Raw genomic sequence first — 17,785 nt, forward strand, 5'->3', positions numbered from 1 at the left:
TTTTGTTTAAACTGAATAAATATTATACACGAATATTTTAAAGATCTATTACTATCTTCATACTTTTTTCAGAATATATGCAGCATTATATTCCCTATACTTTTATTTTTTATTTATTTTTTTTTTTTTTTTTTTTTTTTAAGAATATTTACATACAAAAAGTTGCCTTATAAATGTAACTTTTTCTAAATGTTTAACAGCATCAAAAAAAAATATAAAAAAGAAAAATTTAGTAAAACGAAATGGTGTATATACTAAGAGTAAGGGTATCAAAATGAGCAAAAAAAAAAAAAAAAAAAATTTCAAACCTTTTAATATATTAATAAACAAATTTAAATATAATTTTCACATTTTTTAATGGATTATGATGGTATGATTGAACAAAAAAATGAATCATATTTCTTTTGTTTATCTCCTTCTTGGTAATATTCAAAAAAATCGTCCAACGGAATGTGGTGAGGGTTTTCCGTGTAGTAATCGATTTTTTCTTGATCTGTTTCGACTAAGGATATGATATTTCGCAAGCTCGAATTGACAGAGCCCTAGAAAAAGTGAAAAAATGAAAAATGAAAAATGGAAAAATGGAAAAATGGAAAAATGAAAGAAATGAAAAATGGAAAAATGGAAAAATGAAAGAAATGAAAAATGGAAAAATGGAAAAATGACAAAATGGCAAAATGACAGTGACAGTGACAGCGACAGAAGAATGCAAACCTACCCCCTCTAGAAATTTGACGATGCGAGACGAACAGTCTAAGTTGTATAAATCATTTTTAAAAGTTCGGTTCCATATATATTTTGCCAATATAGAGCAATACAAATAACAATAATAATTTGAAGGATAATGAATTAAATGTGTTGTTTTAGAAAAATGAATATGTGGAAAAAAATCTAATATAAAAATATTTTTATAGTATAGACCTAAAAAATATGTTTTTATTTCATTCTCTATTAATTTTTTTCTTTCATTCATGTTATTTGAATTATGAGATAAAGAATAAAATATTTGATCAATAATAGATTGTATAATAAGTTGAATAATTGGGTAATAACATATAATATTTTTATTTTTAACATAATTTGATATCATATTTTTTATTTCATTTTCATCTTTTTTTTGGGAATATAACATAGATAATGCTTCATGGCTATTTAAATATTCCTCAAATAAATGAGATGAAAATTCGGAAAAATCTGCCCCACTTCTATTACCTGATAAATGCTGTAAATATGTTGAACTTAATATACAATGTAATGTATGTCCAAATTCGTGAAGAAATAGATTAACTTTTTCTAAATTCATTTTAATATTTTTTAAAAAATTTGTAATTTTATCAGAGGCTAAACTACATTTTAGATCTTCTTTGGATTCACTTTTTTTCTCTACATTTTTATCAAAATCGATTTTAAAATTACAAACTAAAAAAGTAGATGTAGTTTGTCTATATAAAACATTTTTCTCATCTTGTTCAAAATCAATAGATACATTATTATTTATCTCACTTTTAATAATACCTGTGTAAAAAAATGGAAAATTAACTTCATCATTCACATTAAACCATTTATATTTCAAACAAGTATTCATATTTTTTGAACATCTAACTGTATATTGTGCTATTGCTTGATTTTTATTTTCCCTTTCAAATAAATCCATATATATATATCCATAAATATGATTATCTTTTTTAATTTCAAATTTTAAGATATGTTCATCCCATAATTCCCCTTTTTTTGGAATTACACTTATCATATCTAACAAATAACTTTTTTTTAAAATTTTTATGACAAAACTTAAAACATCATATAAAGTTAAATGCTCATTTAATTTGTCTTGAATTTTTTTTAACTTTTCCATTTTTATTTTATTAATGTAATAAAAAATATTTTCTGGAGTTACCAAAGATATATTACTATTATCATCCTTACATTCGACACTTTTTTCATATTTTTCATTTTTTTCATATTTTTCATTTTTTTCATTTTTTTCATCTTTTTCATATTTTTCATTTTTTGGAAATATATTATTGTGATTTTTATTTTCACAAAATTTAATATATCTTTCTATGAATTTTAGTTCGTCAAAAAAAAGTGGCAATACTTTTCTAAAAACCTTTTCTAAAAAATATAAAACTTTATCAGGAGAACTTAATATACAATTTTTTAAGCCATATTCATTATAATTTTTAAAATTTCGATAATTAATTAACATATTTCTATAATATTGTAAAATTAAAATATTATTTTGAAAATCTTTATTTGTCTTTTTAAATAAATTATAAATTTGTTCTCTTAATTTTGGTTCAGGAATATTTTCCAAAAGTGTTAATAAAAAAGAACTATCTTGTAAAATATATATATAATCATTAGTAGGATAAAAATAGCTTTTTTTTATTTTATTATTTTTATATAAAGGTTTTATTTTATTTTCATATTTAATTAATATATTCTTATCTATATATGGTAGTAATTTATTTTTTTCAATATATATTCCTTCCAAATTGGTAGAAAAATTTGAAGATGCATGAAATGAAAAATATTTTTCTTGAGCTTGTAATTTTAAATATTCTTTTTTTTTCTCCTTTTCTTTAATATGTACACCTTGATTTTCCATAGATTGAATCATATTTTCTAAAACTTCTTTATGTTCATTATTTAATATATTTATATTATCATTATATTTTTGTTTTAAAAAATTATAAATATTTTCATTAACATTTATTTCATCAATAAAATTTGTTAATTTTTCTAAACCTTCATGAGCTTTTAAAATTACATTATTATTATTGTGTAAATTTCTTAACAATTCTAAAGCATCACCTAATTTACAAAGGTTATTTGAAACAGTGTCTATTATATTTATAATTATATATATATTATTTTCCTTAAATATATCTTTTAATAATTTTTTACATATTTTTATACACATATTAGTATATTCTAAAATATTTTCACCATTATTAGATATTCCTTTTAATTCGAGAATACATCTATCATCCTCTTCATCTTTATCATTTATTTTGTTCACTTTTTCTAAAACCCCATCGATATATTCAATATCACTATTTTTTAATTTGTCTACAGATTTTAAGGTTTGTTCAAAATTATAATTTCCACTAATGTAACATTTTTTATCTTTAAATATATTTCTGTTATTTCCCTTTACATTTAACCTGCTACTATTAACTTCAATTTTATTTAAAACATTCTTAAAATTTATATTATCTAATATATTCAATTTATTATTATCTTTAATAAAATTGTTAACTAATATTTTCCTATCAATACAAATCCCTCTCCTTATTTTTTCATGAATTGATATTTTTCCTGCCCGTTTTAAGTAATGAATTGAATTTTCCATTATAGACACTTGTGTAGTTTTTTTTTTTTTTTTTTTTTTTTTTTTTTTAGATTTTACTTATTTGAAATTCCCTTTTTGGGGGGTCACAAATATGAAAGCGGATTCTATGCAATGTGTGCATATTTATCGGCATTTTTCGAAGCAAACAAAATACATGCATATATAATGTATTATATATATATATATATATATATGTAAATAGCATACACAACCATGTATATCTTTCCCCCTTTTATATTTGAGTAGGAAAATACTCATACAGTATATCTATTTTTTATTATTTATTTATGCATACCTCATTTATCAAATCTGTTTGGTAAATCATGAGGAATATATATGTATACGTACATATGCTTATGTAATGTATTAATAATCTTTCGTACTGCGGAAAAATTAAAACACAATCTACAAATATAAAATAAATAGATAAATAAATAGATAACTAAATAGAGATATAAATAGAGATATAAATAGAGATATAAATAGAGATATACTGAATGGTTAATTGAAATAATTATTATTGAAAATTTTTATTTTAAAAAAAAAAAAAAAAAAAATCAACTTCAATTTTCAAATAAAATTAGCATGAATTTATTTCCCCTCTCCCCCCACATGTTTGCATAAAAATTACGTCGCTTGTTATGTTTTTATGGTGAATAGTAATCTACAAAAAAAAAATAAAAAAATAAAAATAAATTAACTGAGTAAGCTTCCCATTTTATAATTTAAAAAAAAAATTATCATAATTTATCATGGTTTTCAAGTGTACAAATGTTATACTAAAATTATATACAACCTATGTATACATTTATATGTTTTGGTGCTATTATTATATAGCCTTGTGGAAAAAACTATATATATTTTTTTAATAGCTAGCTAAATGGATATTTCTAATTTTGATTTTATGAATGTAATAGGAAAGGGAACATATGGTTAGTTTTATTGTGGAGAGTAACACATAAATATACATTTGTGTGAAGAGTGTATATACTTGGCTAAATATGCATAATATATATTTTATATTTTATTTTTTATTTTTTTATATATTTAAAAACGAAGGGGTTGTGTACAAGGCCATGGATAAAAAGGAAAATAAACTCGTTGCAATAAAAAAAATAATAAATTTGTGTGACCATAATTATGGGATAAGCAAAATAATATTACGAGAGTTAAGCATACTACAAAAAATAAATCACAAAAATATAATTGGTATTATTAATTTTTGTAAAAATAAAATATCATAAGTCTTATCCTTTAATATAATCCGCACACAAATTGAGTTTTTCATCTGGCCTTATTTTTTTTTATTTTTTTTAAGTTTTAAGAAATATTTTTTATGGAAAAGACATAGAACAAAAGTTGGTAGGGGAAAACCTAGAGAATTCATGTTTGTATTTAGTAAGAAATAAATACCAAATATAACACTAGAAATGTATTATTATATGAATAAAATTTTTAGTAATATGCTGTTAAAATTTATTTCACTTTTTTCTCTCCCTCCTTTTTGAAAAGACCTTCGAATACTGTGACATTGATCTCCTAAATTTTACAAAAATATATAATTTAAATATCAAGGAAGTGAAGTATATAATATTTGAAATATTATTAGCGTTGTGCTATTTGCATTCAAATAATTATTTACATAGAGATATAAAACCGGAAAACATATTTATCAATTCAAAAGGTGAAATAAAATTAGGAGATTTGGGATTGTCTGTTGAAAAAAGTGACAATATGACCCCATCAGTGGTAACAATCTGGTATAGACCTCCAGAATTGTTATTGAAACAAAATAATTATGACCAGAAAATCGATATTTGGAGTTTGGGGTGCTTATTTGTTGAACTAATAACTGGGAGGTATATTTGCACACACATTTGTTATTATCATTTATTATATCCATTTTTCCGTTGTGTGTGAATAAGTATTTTGCTTATTATCATTTATTATATTCAATTTTCCGTTGTGTGTGTGAATAAGTATTGAAATGTTGCATATTTTATATAGACACATAAAGAAATAAAAAATTATTTTTTTTTAGACCTCTTTTTCCAGGAAAAAATGACCAATCACAGGTAAGTACAAAATATAAAGAATTTACATATACTTTTTTAAAAATATTTTTTATTATAAAATATTATGAATGCTTGTTTTTCAGCTTGATTTAATTTATACAACACTTGGAAATAAAACTGAAATAACAATGGATAACATTGAAAGATATAACTCATTTCCTTACTATGAGGTATAATAATATGTAGCTCAATAATTTCATTATCACATTAAAAAAAATAAAATAAAATAAAATAAAAAAAAAATAAAATAAAAAAAAATAAATGGCTTGTTCCTATATTGAGCTAGCCATTAACTGTAAATAATATTAAGGGAATATTTTTTTTTTCATTTAAGCTGTTTTTATATATTTATGTATTTTTTTAGGAACATATTTTAAAGAGTACTATTTCTGATGAATCAGTTTGTGATTTAATTTCTAAAATGTTAATTTATGATCCATATTTTAGGATATCATCAAAAGAAGGTAATTTTGTGTGCATTTTATTTTGACATTTAGTTGTTTATCCAGTTTTATAATACTTTTGATTTTATTAAAATATGGAAATTTTTTATCTTATACACACAAAAAAATAATTATATGTAAATTATTTTGTTCTTTTTCACTTTTTTTATTTATTATATTTCTTTCACATTTATATAATATTCTTTTAATTAGCTTTAAAACATAGTTGCTTTGATGATATGACCAAGTTACCACCCCTTACTATATAGGAAACATATATATATATAATATATAAAAATTAATAAAATTTTATAAATTATACTTAAAAGGGAAAATTGAGGAAAATACACATTTCACATATGTTAAATCCATGTATTAAAAAGCATGCAATTTTATAAAATAACTAAAAAGGACGTGCAATTTTTTCGTTTTTTTTTGCGTATTATTACAATTTAAAATTTTAATGTTTTAATGTTTTAATGTTTTAATATTATTGCCATTATTATTGTCATTATTTTTGTCATTACTATTATTATTTTTTTTTATTTTTTTTTTGAAAACCCATTTGCTACTAAACATTTTGCGTGCTATCATTCAAATTGCAATTTTTAAAAATTCGACATCACCTGTGTCAGTATTTTCATTCTGTTATTATAAATAATACAATACATATTATTTTTTTTTAATTTGTTTTAACTTTTTTTAAATTTAAATTAATTTATATTGGAAATTTCTCCTACAATTAATTTTTTTTTAACATTTTTGCATGACAATATAATACCCGACTGAACAAGCAAATTAATGAATAATTTGTTATTATATAATAATAGCAATCGTAGCAATCGTAGCAATCGTAGCAATCGTGGCAATAGTAATATTTACGAAAATATCCATATATCAATTAAATAATAAAAATGTAATTTTTTTTAGTTTGTTAATAGAGTTATTTTTGTTCGCTCGGCTCCATACAATGTCAAGTCAGCACCATGCTACATAAAATTCCTTTTTTTTATGTGCTATGTGTAGCACTTATCATGTTAATACATATGAATAACCCATTTGTATATTCAAATATAAAAAAATGTAACAAACACATGAATTCAATAAATATATCTAATTTTCCTGGAGGGGAAGGGAATTTATGTGGTCGTTTTAAGAATATATTACCCCGTTTTTTCAAAACATTATCATATAAAAATTTGAGTCCTTATAAAAATTTAGAAGAGTTTAATGAGCCAAATATATGTTATAAACAAATTGATAATTTCAAACAATGTTTGTATAAAAATAATGGAAAAGAACAAGTTACAAAAAGTGATGAAAAAAGGAAAACATATAAAAATAAATCAAAATTGTTATTTATAAATTCTTCAAATTCACCTCATTTTAATTTAAAAAAAAACTGGAATAAAAATCAAGGTCTAAATTATTTATTCAATCGTAAATTAATGTATACTCAAGAAAATTATAAAAATAATGTGTACTTGAAAATATTTAATTCAGAAAAAAAAAATTATTCAATTCATTCGTTAGGAGATAATAGTACAAATGATGATAATACAATTTCGAATAAAAACATAAATAACTGTTATGAAAATTATAATGGAAATAATTTGGATAAATATTTTGACAAAATAAATAAATATATAAATGTAGACATGTATAAAAATAAATATGGAGAAGAAATTTACAACGAAATAGTAAATCTATATGTTAAAAGAGATATTCCTAAAAATTATGAACAGAAATATTTTTTTAAAAATGTAAAAAAAAGTATAATTTTTGATATAGATAAATATAATGATGAAGAATTTGAAAAAAAAATCCAAGAAGAATTTACAAATAATGGAGTATTAATAAATACTATAAATAAAAAATATTATAACAAAAAAAATATAAAAAGAATGATAACTATTCTTAATTATTTACCATTATTAAAAATAATTAATACTCCTATGGATTTAAAAAATTTAAAAAAAAAATATTTACCTTTATTATCACATGAATTAAAAATATTTCATTTTTTTTTAGTAAATATAACAGCAGGTCATTTCTCACCATCTCTTAGCTTATTAGAATTACAACTATCTTTGTTATATATTTTTAATCCACCTTTAGATGAAATTATATATGATATAGGCCATCAAACATATATACATAAAATATTAACTGGTAGAAAATTATTATTTTTATCTTTAAGACAAAAAAATGGAATTAGTGGTTTTTTAAATATTTTTGAAAGTAGTTATGATAAATTTGGTGCAGGGCATAGTTCAACCGCTTTAAGTGCAATCCAAGGTATATATGAAGGAGATTGGCAATTATTATGTTCTAATAAAAAAGAAAATGATATTTTAAAAATTGAAAATAATTGTGATCGTAGTTATTCACCAAATAAATTCTACATTTCTATTATTGGAGATGGAGGATTAACTGGTGGAATGGCTTTAGAAGCATTAAATTATATATCTTTTTTAAATTCAAAAGTTTTGATAATTTATAATGATAATAGACAAGTTTCGCTTCCTACAAATGGAAAGTGTATATCTGGGAATAAACCAATAGGCGCTATTTCAGATCATTTATATGATTTTGTCAAAAAAAATGGACAAATAATTGGAAATGAAAATTTAAACAAAGTTAACCATTACAATAGTAAAGAAAATAACATTAACGAGTCAGATAAAAAAGAAAATAACATTAACGAGTCAGATAAAAAAGAAAATAACATTAACGAGTCAGGTAAAAAAGAAAATATTTTTACAAATCTTAATTATAATTATATAGGACCTATTGATGGAAATAATATAGAACAAGTTATAAAAATTTTAGAAGATATAAAAAATAAGGGTATACAAAAATCAACCATACTTCACATATTAACAAACAAATCTAGCGATTTTATAAATTCAAAAAGTCCAATAAATATTATGCATTCAATAAAAAAAAATGAAATTTTCAAATTTAATATAGAAGAATTGGATAGTTGCCATGACGAAAATAATAATGAACAATCTAAAAAAGAAGATAACGAAAAAAAAGATACTATACTAAATGATAACGAAATATTTTCAAACGAAACATATATTAATGTATATACAAAAGAAATGCTAAAATATTTAGAAAAAAATAAAAATATTATATTTATTTCTCCAGCTATGTTAGGAGGTTCTGGATTATTAGATATTAGCCAAAAATATCCAAAAAATGTTTATGATGTAGGAATATCAGAACAACATGCTGTTACATTTTCAGCTTCTATGAGTTTGAATAAAAATTTAAATGTACATTTACATATATATTCAACATTTATGCAAAGAGCATATGACCAAATAATACATGATTTAAATTTACAAAAAATTCCATTAAATATTATAATTAATAGAAGTGGTTTAGTAGGTGAAGATGGGGCTACACATCAAGGTATTTATGACTTGTCTTATTTAGGTGTTTTAAATAATTCTACTATTATATCACCAAGTAATGATATATCTTTAAAAAAAGCTTTAAAATATTGTTCTATAAATAGAAAAGAAGGTTCTATATATATTAGACTCCCTAAAGTTAACACATTAAGTAATAGTTACATGGAAAATTATTTAAATATAAATATTATGAAAGATCTAGAAGAGATTGAAAAAATTGGAGATCCAGAATATGCTCGAAACAACTACTTTGGTAAATCACAAATAATTCAAATGAGTAGAGAAAAAAAAGGAAAAAAATTAGTCTGTATATTTAATATGGGAAGTATGTTATATAATATTGTAAATGCAATAAAAGAAATAGAAAAAGATGAAAAATTTTCTGAAAATTTTTCTTTTTCAATTATTGATATGATATTTTTAAATCCAATGGATAAAAATATTATAGATTATGTAATAAATAAAAATAAACATAATTATTTAATTACATATGAAGATAATACATTAGGTGGTTTTTACACACACTTTAATAATTATTTAATTGAAAAAAATTATATATTAAAAAATAAGTTATATGTTAAAAATATTTATTTTCCAAATCATCCAATAGAACATGCTACATATAAAGAACAACAAGAATTTGTCAAAATGGATCAACACAATTTAATATATCGAATTAAAAATTATTTAACAAACAATTTTTAATAAATAGTAAAATATTCTATACAACAAAAGTTTGTATTTTACTAATAATCAGGAATATACATTTTACTAATAATTAGGAATATTTTTTTTTCTCATTTTTATCACCTTTTTTTTAATGTACATAAAATTTACGTTTTAATGAATTAAATATGTTTTTCTATTTTAAATAGCAATTGCTACAAGTCCTGATAAACTTTTTCATTTTTTTTTAAAAATATTACACACTTTATAAATTTGGAAAAATCATCAAATTGTATAAACCACGTTGTTAACCATATCCTTAAAAAGTGCTTCCCTTTTGATGGCCTTTTCAATTTCATTATAAAAGGTTTGTGTTTCTTATACCGAATTAGAGTTACAAAAAAAAGAAAAAAAGAAAAAAAAAAAAAAAAAAACTTGTTTGAATGTCTTTTTACATAAATAATAATGATTACTATCCAAGTATCGTCTTTAAATTAATGTTATCTATAGTTTCGCAAAACTGAAGTTATTTGTTTTTCTTATACAACGTTTAAAAATGTATACTTTTTTGTAATTTTTTTGTAATTTTTTACAATTTTGTACAATTTTTTTCAAGTTACAAATTAACAGAACAAAAAATTAAATATTCATTAAACTTGATAAAACATTTTCCAATTTTACATAAAATATGTTATAAATAAATTGTTATTTAAATTTCGTAAACATTCTTTTTGTATTTATTAGAATAATTTTTACTATTTAGTTGTTTTTTTATAAAAATATTTATTTAATATATTTTTTTTATTTTATATTATATAGCGGGTATAATTGTGCATATATTATTGCTAGTTCCTGAACAAAGAAATTTGGCTGTATATTTTTATTATCATTCTCATTTTCTTTATTCGATTTATTTAATTATTTTTGTTATTATTTATGCATTATATATATATGTATTTATTTATTTATTTAAAAATAATTGTAATATTTATTCATTATTTATTTAATTGGTTTTTCAATTTAGCATTTTTTTACTGAAAGTTTTATTTGTATACATATAGATATGTACAGAGCAACTCGCCATTTGCAATACCTCAAATATTTGTATGTAACTTATTATATATAATACATGTATGCGTTAAATGTATTCACTTTTATAGAAACTTGTAAACATATTTAAAGGAAAAAAAAAAAACAATCTTTAAGAATGATGTAAATAATTTATTGAGGTCGAATTATTATCTTGTTTATCTTGTATTATCAAAAAAAAAAAAAAAAAAAAAAAAAAAAAATATACATGTTAAGTTGAGAAATCGTACTTGTTTAGTTACCACATTTACAGATCAAATTTTTAAATCACAAACTAATCACAATCACAAACTAAGCACAATCGCGAGATAATCACGAGAGGGGCGGAGAAAACGAATGTAATATGATGAGGTTGCATAATATATACATATACTACATGCATATTTAAAGTTTTATGATAATAGTGTGTTTCACACTATATGAAATATATTGGTTACATGTATGTATTGTCATTATTACTGGCCATGCATACATATATACACACATATATTCACTGTGTTTAGTATTTATTTATTTATTTATTCAACCCCTTTTTATATCCTAATATAATGAAAAAAAAAAGAAAGTGTGGAAAAAATGGTAAGAATGGAAATAAGAATACAGGAGAAGGATTCAGAAATGTAAAAAGAAAAATAGATGATGAAAATAATACAAAATTGGAAGTATCATTTTATGGGCATAGAAATATTGTACTTAAAGATATTCAAAATTTTATAATAAATTTAAGAATAAATAAAAATATTATAAAAAATAATATGTTTCAAATAAAAAATAATGACAATTTATCAAATTTAATAATTATGATAATACCTAATTTATCATGTACATATATAAGAGATATAACAACAGATAATGTTTTTAATAAATTACAAAAAAATAATAATTTTAGAAAAATTCAATTAGAAGAAAATTGTGTAAAAAGTGCTTATAGTAATATTATTGCTAAAATATTAAATATACCAATATTCAAAAATAAGGAAAAAATAAACAATGTTCTTAATTTTAATATAGAAAATTTTTTATTAACAAAAGAACAAATGTTTTTATATAGATATCCTAATTCAGATTCTGTTAATTATATTAATTTTGATCATATTTACTATCAAAAAAAAACAAAAAATATTTCTGATATAAAAAGGTATTTATTTTCCTCTGTCAATTCGGTGTATACTTCTACCCACGAATCCGACCCAGAAAAAGAAACGGAAAAAGAAACGGAAAAAGAAACGGACAACACTTCAAATGATACAACGTCAAAAATTAATTATGAAAAAAAAAAAAAAACTTTTACAGATGAGCATATAGAAATATATGCAAAAATATTGGAAAAGCTTATAAATGCTTCATCTTCCATAACATTAGAAAAAACAACTAAAAAATTAAGTTCAAACTCAAAAGTGGATTCTCAAAATAATCAAAAAAAAAAAGATGAAATAAAACAAAATGGTGGTGATAATTCAAAAGTGATAGAAAACGCACTATTAAATGGTTGTAATGCTGATGAAAATGTTGAAACAGATCTTATATGTGATAAAGGATGTGACGAAACTGCAAATGGCGAAACGGTAGATGCACAGGATCATGAGAGTGAAATAGAAACTATTCCTAAAACAGAACCCAATACAAACAAATTTGAATTCGATATAAATAATATTTTTAGTATAGATTGTGAAATGTGTGAAACATCAGGTGGACATAGAGAACTTACAAAAGTTACAATAGTAGATGCATATATGAATATAATTTATGATTCATATGTATTGCCTGATAATAAAATAACAAATTATTTAACATTATATTCAGGAATAAATGAAAACACATTAAAAAATGTTAATACAAAATTAACAGATGTACAAAATGAATTAAAAAATATATTAAATAATAAATCAATACTTATTGGGCATTCTCTAGAAAATGATTTACATGCTTTAAAAATTAAACATGATTATATTATTGATACTTCAGTTATTTATTCTAATAATTATTATAATTTTTTAAAACCTTCTCTTTTTAATCTTTCAAAAAAACATTTAAATATTACAATGGAAAGAGAGAATGGCCATAATTCGATAGACGATGCTCGCATTAGTATGTTTCTGGCACTAAAAAAGGTAACGTCGCCATGTCGCTGTTATCTGTTGTACTTCTTTAATGTGTTACACCGCTTTAATGTGTTACACCGCTTTAATGTGTTATTTTTTATTTTTATTTTTTTTTTTTTTTTTTTTTCCAGATTAGCGAGTTCGACAGCTCCGAAAGTTATTACGGATTTTACCCACTTCCACTATTTATGGAAAAAAATAATTATTTAAATATAAAGAGTAATATAATTAGTGAACAAGATGTGAACTCAAAATATGATAAAAATATGTGTATATATGATTCTAAGAATATATATATTGAAGAAAAATTTTCAAAATATATAATGCGAAACTGTTTTTATTGTTCATGTGAAAATGATGATGAATGTATAGAAAATGTTGTAAATAATATTAAAAATGAAAATAAAATAAAAAATTATATTTTAATTTTAAGAGAATATGAAAATTTATGTAATAGTAAAATTTATAATTGTATAAAAAATTCAAAAGAAAAATCTTTTAACATTGAAGACAATGAAAAGTTTTTTGATTTTCCAACAAGAGTTGAAACAAACGATATATTAAATAAATTAAGTAAAAATATAGAACATGTTTATAATAATATGAAAGAACAAGATGTTTTAATTTTATTATCATATAGCAATAATTATTTAGCTATTGAAAAAGTTAAAGATACATTAAATTTAGCAAAAGAAATATTTTATTCAAATATAATAAATATAGATGATAAAATAAAATGTTTAAATGATAAAATTCAAAATATTGAACAAAATATTAAAAATAAAAAAGAAAATAAACAAATTATAGATAAAGATTCACCTTTTTTAGAGTTTAAACATTTATTATATACATATGATTTACACATTCTTAATTATTTATATCAACATAAAAATAGTGACAAAAATGCATATATAATGAATTCGATAACTAATTTAAAAAATACTTTATGTTTTAATGTAAAGAAAAAAAACTACAATGGTTGGTTTTCCCTACTTCTTAAAAATTAATCAAACTAGCACAATGTCAAATTAGTATGTATGTATATATATATGTATATATATTTGAAACAGTTACACAGATTAAGTTTTGAGAATATGATAAACTATTGTAGAAAAGTTTATATATTTATAAAATCTAGACAAATATATGTTAATGGCCAAACAAAAATACACCCCCTATCATTTTATGTGTTATATAATATATTACATTCTTAATATCGTTACACACATATTTTGTAATTTCAAAGAAAACCAACACTTTTAATTGTTTATATATTCTTACTATTTTATCAGCTTTTTGAATTTTGTAATTTTTTTTTTTTTTTAATTATTTATGTTATACCACACACCCTTTTAGTATATCATTCTCATGATATAATATAAATTTATTGAACATTTGAAATTTGATCGATTTTACCAATCTTAATAAAACATATTTCGCATTTCCATTTTATTTTATACATGTTTGCTGTTTAAAACAACAAAAATCAAATATTTTACTCTTAAAAAAATTATTTTTTTTTTAAATATTTTTTTTAAATATTTTTTTTTTTTTTTTTTTCATACTAGCCATGATATATGTATGCAAATAAAAAATATTGTATATACAAATGTTATGATTTTTTTAAATAAAGCAATAAAATTTGCATACATTTTGACGTTTTAATTTGGTTAATACATGTTTGACAATGCATGGTATTTGTATGTGGAAATAACTGCCATTTCTTCAAATTAGCAAAATTAGCAAGTTGGCGAAATAATCACTTAGACGTTTTTTGGTTTCTCATCCAGTTCAGTATTATGTTCAGGACCCAAATTGGTGAAACAATATTTTGTAGTTAAATTTATTATATAGATATAAAGGAATGTAGATAATGAAATATAAGAAAATAAAAAATTTTGATTAATATGATAAATATGATAAATATGATAAATATGATAAATATGATAAATATGATAAATATGATAAATATGATAAATATAAAAAACCATGAATGGAATTGAAGATAATGAAAAATATGCAAACTATTTGCGAAATAAAATAATAAAATTTTTTAATTTGAAAAGTGAGGATTTAGAATTAACATATATAAAATCAATATTAAATAGTAAAACATATGATTTGTATAGTTCTATATATTTAATAAATTATTCTTTTTTTGAAAATAATAAAAATAATAAAATAACAATAAATAATGTTAAAAAATTTACACAAAATTTAGTTGATTCCAAAAATAAGTTTACCCCATCAAATGTACTAGAAAATAATAACAACTCTCAAAAGTTTGATGAAATAAAAAATGATAATGGAATAAAAAATAAATCTATACACAATTCGATAGAGTATATTTTTAAGAAACATGATCATAACCCACTTCGTAACAGGGGAAGTGAAAATGGAAATGGAAATGGAAATGGAAATGGAAATGGAAATGGAAATGGAAATGGAAATATAAATAAAAATGAGAGTAAAAATAGTCAGACAGATCGTAGCAAAGGTAGTGAAAATTCACATCTTCCAAAAGGAAAGAAAATACAAAATAAAACAAATCTAAATGAAAAAGAAAAGGAGCCAAACGCAAATTCATTATTTGATAAACTGCATAACAAAAATGTAAAAAATTGTATGCTTGGAACAATGACAAATAACGATCAAAAAAAATGTGAACATAGCAAGACACTCAGTAAAAAGGCAGAGCAAAAAGAAGAAAAAAGCGAAAAAGAAGAAAAAAGCGAAAAAAAAGAAAAAAGCGAAAAAAAAGAACAAATTGACTACTTCTCCTTTTTTAATAGAAAAGAAAATTCATGCTCATTAAAAGATATTATCGAAATTATTGATAACGAGAATGTAAAAAAAGATGATAGTAATAATGATCAAATTAGCCAAAAAAAAAAAAAAAAAAATATTCAAATATGTACATGTAACGGCAAAAACCATAAAATATATACAAACTGTCTTATATGTGGAAAATTATTTTGTTCAAAAATTAAATTTAAAAATTGTATATTTTGTGATAATCCTTTATATGAATCAGATTTTATAAATACAATATTTTTATCAAACAAATTAGAAACTAAAACAAACAATATTATCACAAATATGAAAAATTCAAACCCCTTTCTCTATAAATATTATTTTGACCCACTTAATAATAATTTAAAAAAAGGTTAGTTTTTTTCATTAGATTCAAATACAAAAGAAAAGATTGTGTAGATGTTTCTTACACTTTTATCTAATTACTACAATAGACATTTACATAATCTTTTCTTTTGTATAACCATCCAATTTTGTTATCTTATTTAACAATTTACACGAAACCGTCAATATATAAATAAGCGAGTATGCACAAATATGTACATGTTCATTATTCTCCACACGCACATAATATATATACATATATATACATGTTTTTTTTTTGTTTTTTTTTGTTTTTTTTTTGTTTTTTTTCAACATGTGCAGCCATTGATATGCGAAATAAAATGTTAAAAAACTCTATAAATGAAGAAAATACGAAAATAATTGATGACAGTATAGATTGGTTCGAAGATGACATTAAGCATACCCTCAACATTCATGATATTCATTTTTCATGTTATGATGATGATACAAAAAATGAGATAGTAAACAAATATTATGATATATTCAAAAAAAAAATTAGTAAGGCAATTTTGTATATCCTTATTTCGTTGTGAATTAAATTGTGAAAATATATAACAAAATTTTATCGGTTTCGTTAATTCTAACGATTTCGTCAGTTTTATCGATTTCGTTAATATTACCTGTACAGCTTTTTTTTATTTCGTGCGTTTTGTGCTTATATAGAATTCGCTACCTACACTCTCCGTTCATATACATATAATAGCAATGTCGGCGAAATAAACGAAATAAATATCCTTATTTTTCCTTGTTCATCTTTTGCAGCCGATATAAATATCGACATTGATTTTGAAAACCTTAAAATAAATGAAAATGTGGATTATGCAAAAATAAAAGAATTTAGTGAATACTTAAATGAACACGAAAAAATATATCAAGAAAAAAAAAAAAAACTATCTAATGATACACCCCATAATTATTTAAGTAATAAAGAAAAAAAATATATAAGTTATGTTAATGATTTATGTAAAATGTTTTTAAAAAATGACACACAAAAAGAGGACACAAATTTACTTAAATCCGAAAAAATTAATCCCATAACGGAAAAAAAAAGATATAAATATAATGTGCTAAACATGAGTGACGATGAGTGTTAGACAAATTTTCACTTGGTTTCGCCTGGTTTCACTTGGGCTGTCCCATATGTTTGTTTTTTTATTAACATATAGCTAGCTAGCTATAAAATAAATAGCTATATTATTTTTTTTTTTTTTCGTTTGTTAATTTACATAAGCTAGCGAAAACTAGTAAACTTTTTAAATAATAATAATATTAAAAAAAATAAAAAGGGGAAAACATTTGTCCCAATATAGGTTTTCCAACTATCAAAAGTTTAAATAGATATGCATACAATAGATATATACAAAAAAAAAAAAGGTGTAAAAAAAAATATCATGTTTTATTTTTAAAACATGGTTAGGTGTTAATGTATAAAAATATGAATTTTTAGATTTTTGAATTCTTTATCTTT

The 17,785-nt window shown here is 21.4% G+C and overlaps 5 protein-coding genes across 5 annotated transcripts; 4 read left to right on the forward strand and 1 right to left on the reverse strand.

Annotated features, from left to right (window-relative positions):
• Positions 1–362: 362 nt before the first annotated feature.
• On the reverse strand, positions 363–3,358 carry PY17X_1355900 (mitochondrial intermediate peptidase, putative; the record flags this gene model as incomplete). The annotated part of the gene is made up of 2 exons (XM_721773.2): positions 363–542; positions 719–3,358. 2 exons carry the CDS (start codon positions 3,356–3,358, stop codon positions 363–365), a joined length of 2,820 nt encoding a protein of 939 aa, XP_726866.2.
• Positions 3,359–4,238: 880 nt separating this feature from the next.
• On the forward strand, positions 4,239–6,145 carry PY17X_1356000 (protein kinase 6; the record flags this gene model as incomplete). Its single annotated transcript, XM_022957270.1, has 8 exons — positions 4,239–4,290; positions 4,418–4,567; positions 4,677–4,756; positions 4,871–5,217; positions 5,400–5,433; positions 5,517–5,603; positions 5,798–5,897; positions 6,090–6,145. The coding sequence occupies 8 exons, from the start codon at positions 4,239–4,241 to the stop codon at positions 6,143–6,145; spliced, it is 906 nt and encodes a 301-aa protein (XP_022813713.1).
• A 717-nt stretch (positions 6,146–6,862) lies between these two features.
• On the forward strand, positions 6,863–10,006 carry PY17X_1356100 (uncharacterized protein; the record flags this gene model as incomplete). Its single annotated transcript, XM_720260.2, has 1 exon — positions 6,863–10,006. The coding sequence occupies one exon, from the start codon at positions 6,863–6,865 to the stop codon at positions 10,004–10,006; it is 3,144 nt and encodes a 1,047-aa protein (XP_725353.2).
• Positions 10,007–11,604: 1,598 nt separating this feature from the next.
• On the forward strand, positions 11,605–14,165 carry PY17X_1356200 (exoribonuclease, putative; the record flags this gene model as incomplete). The annotated part of the gene is made up of 2 exons (XM_022957271.2): positions 11,605–13,167; positions 13,290–14,165. 2 exons carry the CDS (start codon positions 11,605–11,607, stop codon positions 14,163–14,165), a joined length of 2,439 nt encoding a protein of 812 aa, XP_022813714.2.
• A 982-nt stretch (positions 14,166–15,147) lies between these two features.
• Positions 15,148–17,411, forward strand: PY17X_1356300 (zinc finger protein, putative; the record flags this gene model as incomplete). Its single annotated transcript, XM_022957272.1, has 3 exons — positions 15,148–16,324; positions 16,618–16,815; positions 17,080–17,411. 3 exons carry the CDS (start codon positions 15,148–15,150, stop codon positions 17,409–17,411), a joined length of 1,707 nt encoding a protein of 568 aa, XP_022813715.1.
• Between the last annotated feature and the right edge of the window lie 374 nt (positions 17,412–17,785).

Source organism: Plasmodium yoelii (genome assembly GCF_900002385.2).
Source record: "Plasmodium yoelii strain 17X genome assembly, chromosome: 13".
NCBI lineage: Eukaryota > Apicomplexa > Aconoidasida > Haemosporida > Plasmodiidae > Plasmodium > Plasmodium yoelii.